This window comes from Gadus macrocephalus, chromosome 10 (assembly GCF_031168955.1).
Source record: "Gadus macrocephalus chromosome 10, ASM3116895v1".
NCBI lineage: Eukaryota > Metazoa > Chordata > Actinopteri > Gadiformes > Gadidae > Gadus > Gadus macrocephalus.
In genome coordinates this window covers 1,669,631-1,675,967 of record NC_082391.1, presented here as the reverse complement: position 1 = coordinate 1,675,967, position 6,337 = coordinate 1,669,631, and the positions used below count along the sequence as shown (strand labels likewise).

Here is a 6,337-nt window from a genome sequence, read left to right as displayed (position 1 = left end):
AAATGATCAAATAAAAAAATTATTGACGGATGTAGTGCAGCTCATACGGTACCAAACCATTAAAGTACTAAAACTCTACTCAAACTCAGATTCAATTAGCAGCTTTTAAAGGAGAACTCCGAGAAAGAAACCATGAGCACTGAAACGTGCTTCCGACTCAGTGTCATGTTTCTCTTGGTACTTGTATCGTCAATTCTTTTAAGTCCTGTTCATTAAGTTCCACTCCGGGGCCGGGGAGCACAGCCCGCTGGTGGGGGTCCAGCTTAAGCTCTTCTATTGAACAGCTGAGCGGTCCAGGGCAGAGCGGGACATCACTGGTTAATATCACTCTCCCTCCCGTCAACATCATGCTCGTGCCTCGCTCCGGGGGCCCCGCGCTCGGTAACGGGAGCGAGTGAGAAACGAAGAGCAAGAGGCAGTGTGTGATGTTTTTATGGTTTCCCCTCTCCCGCTCAAGGACACCGAGAAGACGCTCGGCGGGGGATTGGTCCTGAATTGCGCAGCGCGGAAAGAGACGCGGAGGCTTCGTTGCGTTGTTGCGTAAATCTTTGCTGAAGAGCTTTCTTTTTCCGCTTTTCTTTTTCTCTCTCTCCGATTCTGGAATTTATAACTTGCAGGACTTCCTTTTTTTTATTATTCCGCTAAGCTGTTATCAGTCATTCTAACATCAGTAGCCTACATTGAATGTAGCTTCCCGGCTGAGCGCCGCGTCTGGCTGTGCTTGTGTGTCTCTGTGTGTGTGCGTGTGTGTGTGTGTGTGTGTGTGTGTGTGTGTGTGTGTGTGTGTGTGTGTGTGTGTGTGTGTGTGTGTGTGTGTGTGTGTGTGTGTGTGCGCGCGCGCGTGTGTTTGCCTGTACGTGCGCGCGCGCGTGTGTGTGAGAGTAGGTGTGGGCGTGCGTGCGTGCGTGCGTGTGTGTGTTGGGGGGGGGGCGGGGGAGCAGCTCTTCCCGTCTACCCATCCAATGTCCCACTCGGTGAGCGCGTGCTCCTTCCACACAGACGAGATGATACTTCTTGGACTTCTCTTCACTGTGATCAGGTTTTCAGGTAAGCTTCGTTTGATTATTAAAAACTACACCAACAATTTTCTTACGACCGAATATTGGATGTAGTCTCCTACTATTCGTTGTGTGAACTCGGAGGAGGAATATCCCTCCTATACTTCGTGCCGTGAGAAGGGATACTCGGACATGTGGATGCTGACGCTTGGACTTATTTGGAACTTGGAAATTGAAACGCATGAGTGTGGATTTGGTATTTATGTTTAAAATGAATGGGGCTTTCAATGTTATAACCACAGTATGTTGGCGTCTAGTAGACTACATCATTTAAACTCCGAAACAGTGCAGGGCGTCTGCACATCTGGGTGAGACCGTCACAGCTCGTGGAGAACAGTTCATGAAGTCTCATAAAACCGACTTATCTCACGAACGTTCTTTTTATTTTAATGATGTGCTTTTCTCACAAATCCGTGAAAACAACAATATATCCTGCCAATAGATTTACGCAGTGAACTATTATGTGGATACGATGGTTTCGTCAGCTGTGACTTATTGTCTATTGTCTTTGTTGCCATAGCACCTCTTCGTCCTCCCGGTCCTTCCCCTCGCACAAAGGCACTTACCCGAACCCCTCTCGGACTTTCCGCTCGTGTGCGTTTATTTAAAAACCCAAAAGGCCTCCAAATGGTCTCAGGAAGTGTAATCAACGGACTGCCAGTAAGCAAACACACACGGCTCCAGCTCTGTTGTTACCTGACGGCTTATCGGCGCGCAGGCAGGCGCGCGCTCGGTGCGCCACATGCGGCTGGTGATTTGGCGTCTGCAGACAACCAGAGAAACGAGATGAGGTGCGTCTTGAGCTGATAGTAGGAAACCCGCACAGACACACCAAACTACATTAACATAATATGAAGGTGGGGGCACGGTCTGGTGCAGCATCGCAGCATGGTTTCCCTGACAGGTGCTTTAAAGTATATACGTTTCTTATCCACGTCATCCATATGCACATTTATTTCCCTGTCTATATCACCAGCTCCATAGGGGTTTGATCATAGGGGACCAGTGTAGTTTGGCTTGATGTTGACACACACACACACACACACACACACACACACACACACACACACACACACACACACACACACAGACACAATCTAAGCACGCACACACACAATACAAGCACACACACACAGACACAGACACAGACACATACAGACACAGACACAGACACACACACAGACACACACACAGACATACACACACACACAATCTAAGCACGCACACACACGATACAAGCACACACACACACACACACGCACACAAAATCTCACAACACGCGTGCACACACACACACACAACACAAACAGACACACACACACTTAACACACGCATACACAACATACGCACAAACAAACACATTCACACACAAAACAAGCACACACACGCGCACACACACACACAAACACACGTGCGCACCCACACACACACACACACACACGTGCGCACCCACACACACGCACACACACACACAATAATAAGGACATAATGTCCTATCATTTCCTAAGTCATTGACAGTGACGTCTATCAGCGGCGATGAGACCGGGAGTCAAGAGCAGCTTGCTGCGAGCGAGCGCCATAAAGCTGCCCTGATGATGAGTGTCCATGTTGTTCACAACACGGAGCACGGTTGCCGCGGCCGCGGGGAGCGACAGCCACCGAGGGACGGGAGGCTGGCGGGGAGCGGGAGCACGGGCGGGGAGGGAGACGCCGGGGGAGCTGATGGGTGGACTCCTTTGTGTCATGGATGCACCGTCTCTGGGTCCCGTGGGACTGGGTTGTGTCTACATGGGAGATCGTAACGCAAAGAGACGACGTGGAGGGAAAGTTATTTGGGGGCCATCGAGAAAGTCCTACATTTTGTAGTAATAATAGCTCGGACAATCAAGCATAGAAAAATGTATTGTGTGTCTGTCTTTAGGAGTGTTTGCTTGTGTGTGTGTGTGTGTGTGTGTGTGTGTGTGTGTGTGTGTGTGTGTGTGTGTGTGTGTGTGTGTGTGTGTGTGTGTGTGTGTGTGTGTGTGTCCGAGGAGATCGTTGGAGAGGTTCTGCATGTTATGTTGATAACTGGGATTTCGAAAAGTAACACAGAAGCAGCAGATGGTGTGTTGGCTTATCCCTTCTTGGATGTTGCGTGTGTGTGTGTGTGTGTGTGTGTGTGTGTGTGTGTGTGTGTGTGTGTGTGTGTGTGTGTGTGTGTGTGTGTGTGTGTGTGTGTGTGTGTGTGTGTGTGTGTGTGTGTGTGTGCGCGCATTTGCCCACACACAGGCATGAGTCGGGTGTGCTGTGATTTCTCCAATGGGAATTTCTGATACAAAAACGTGTGTGTGTGCGTGTGTGTGTGTGTGTGCGTGTGCGTGCGCCCGTGCTCAAACTCGGCCCCTGACACGGTGCATGTCATCCCCAATGGCAATTAACTTGTGCTTGGCTACCTTCTAAAAACAACTCTGTGGTCAGTAGCCTCTCGCTATCTCACTATCTCCCTCTCTCACAATCTCAATCTCTCTCCCTTTCTCTCTCTCTCTTTCACCCTCGCTCAATCTTTCTCTTCCTCTCACTTTCCCTTTCTCTCTCTCTATCCCTCTTTCCCTTTTTCACTCTCCCTTTCTCTCACTGTCGGTGTCTTTCTCTCCCTCTCTCCGAATCGATCACTCTCTTCTCCCTCTCTGTTTTTCTCTGTAACACAACCTCTCCATCTTTGATTGACACGTCAACAAATATCAAGTGGAAGTTTCTCTGCGATGTTGGTATCTGCCTCCAAATCATTTAAACCGGCCGGACTTTCAGTTATCATCGACAGTGACACAGAGAAAAAAACCATGTTCAGAGTCCTTTTCCTCACTCTGTCAGCACAGCGACATGCAAACTAATCTTAAAATGGGGTGAGGATAATTAGAATTCAGGTTTTGTACTCAGTTGATTCTCTGCTTTAGGGCAAATCCTATAAGATATGATCACAGCAACATAAATTATGCCTTTCCATTTTTCTTTTTCAAATTATCTTTGTTTTTCCCGAATAACTGCTTGAAAAGTGACGTCAATTGAAGTGTGCAAGTGTTAGTGTCAGTTGGCAAGAGTGTATCATGCAAATTCAGTAAATAGGGAATTCTGGCTCATATTATAAGTGATTTTTTTCTGGAGTTGGAAATGGTTGAGCCCCCAACACTGTGGAAGTAAATTGTATTAGTTTTGGGTTTGTCTTCTTACAGATGTACAACGTTTTCCCTGTTAAAGGTCAGGGCCACTGAGTGTGTGTAACCCTTTGTCCTGGCTGTGAATTGAAAAAAATAAATTGAATAGGTTTTGCAGTGGCACACATTTCTGAGCAGTGTATTTCTTAATCGCTATGCTTTTCAGTGCGAGTCAGCACATCCACCATAATGATTCGGACAAAAAAACACAATATTTTTCGCCAATGGAATATATATTTTATGTAATCATATATTTATGTATTACCAGTTGACCCAATACAGTTTTGATAGTTTTCGTAATGTTATCAAACATTTTCCTCACAAACAGAAATGTACACAAAGAGTCAGGAGCATCCTCACCCAAAATTAAAGCTTTAGGAACCAATATCAATCATGCACTTATCAACAAAGTAGAAAAAACTGTTGGTCGTTTTCTCAAAATATACGTTTTTCTGTAATCACTTTTTATTGAACAATCACCTTCAGTTTCTGGGAATATTTCTGACGTTCCAAATGCCATAAACCTAAAGGTGCCTAAGGGGTTTAATCAGTGTTTGGTGAGCTTTCTGGCGCACACTGGCAGCCAAGCTCACCCTAGTAGGTGCTAAACACTGTTAGTGGATAAGAGTATACCACACACACAAACACACACAGACACACACACACACACACACACACACACACACACACACACACACACACACACACATATTCTCAGTATGGATTATTTTGGGTACCTAGAAATGCTCTATATAAGTGCTATCTATTATTATTATTAATGCTCTTCTAACCTATGGTAAAGCTCTTTTTACGGTAAAGATCTTCTTGCCTACGCCAAAGCCCTTCTTACAGTAAAGCTCTTCTTATGGTAAAGCATTTCTAACCTACGGTATAGTTCTTCTTACGGTAAAGCTTTTCATACGGTACAGCTCTTCTTACAGTAAAGCTTTTCGAACCTACACTCATGCTATTGTTATGGTAAAGATCTTCTTATGGTAAAGCTGTTCTAACCTACGGTAAAGCTCTTCTCACGGTAAAGCTCTTCTAACCTACAGCAAAGCCTTTCTTATGGTAAGGCCCTTCTTACGTTAAACCTCTGTTTACATTAAAGCTCTTCTTACGTTAAAGCGCTTCTGACGGTAAAGCTCTTCTAACTTACTTTACCGTAGGTTAGAAAAGCTTTACCGTAAGAAGAGCTTTACTTTAGGTTACGAGAGATTTACCATAGGTTAAAAGAGCATTACTGTAAGCTCTTCTAATCTACGGTAATGCTCTTCTTACAGTAAAGCTTTGTAATGCTCTTCTTACAGTAAAGCACTTCGAACCTACGGTAAAGCTCTTCTTCCAGTAAAGCTCTTTCAACCTATGGTAAATCTCTCGTAACCTACAGTTAAGCCCTTCTTACGGCATAGCTCTTCTTATGGTAAAGTTCTTCTCACAGTAAAGCTCTTCTAACCTACGGTAAAGCTCTTGTGACATACGGTAAAGGACTGCTAAACTACGGTAAGGCCCTTCTTACGTTAAAGCTCTTCAAACCTACCGTAGAGCCCTTCTAGCCTACGGTAATGCTCTTCTTACAGTAAAGCTCTTCTAACCTACGGTAAAGCTCTTCTAACCTACAATAAACCTCTTCATACGGTAAATCTCTTCATACGGTAAAGCTCTTCTATCCTATGGTAAAGCTCTTTTAACCTATGGTGAAACTCATCAAGTGATCCTTCTGAATCAATGGGCCTCGCTAATGCTTCCACTGCAGTAAAAACCTCACAACGTCTCGAGGCTTACGATGTTTGCGGTGTAACTTCAGCCCTGATGCCATCTGCAGTTTAAAAGCTGTCCCGGGCTCATTGGCCAGTCCACCTCGCAGAGGCAGTGCTCCATCATGCACCCAGGGTGTTCACAGCATATGGCCCATGTGTCTGAGGACACGCCCCGGCACTTGTTCCCTTGGTGGCGCTTTCATTTATCGTTGCTCTTATCGGATCATTCCTCTTTATTTATTTAGTACATTAACATTATATTAAATCGTAGGCAAGGGAATCCATTTCCTGATTCTGTATAAATATATCATATTGATATTAATATCAA

At 45.3% G+C, this 6,337-nt stretch overlaps 1 protein-coding gene across 1 annotated transcript in view; it reads left to right on the top strand.

Moving 5' to 3' along the window:
- The first annotated feature begins 229 nt into the window (after positions 1 to 229).
- The window catches only part of LOC132466616 (GDNF family receptor alpha-4-like), a 23,608-nt gene continuing 17,500 nt past the window's right edge, over positions 230 to 6,337 (top strand). The window contains exon 1 of the mRNA XM_060063879.1: positions 230 to 1,047. Coding sequence (XP_059919862.1) covers positions 963 to 1,047 — 85 coding nt within the window. The 5' untranslated portion in view covers positions 230 to 962. The remainder of the gene's footprint in view (positions 1,048 to 6,337) is intronic.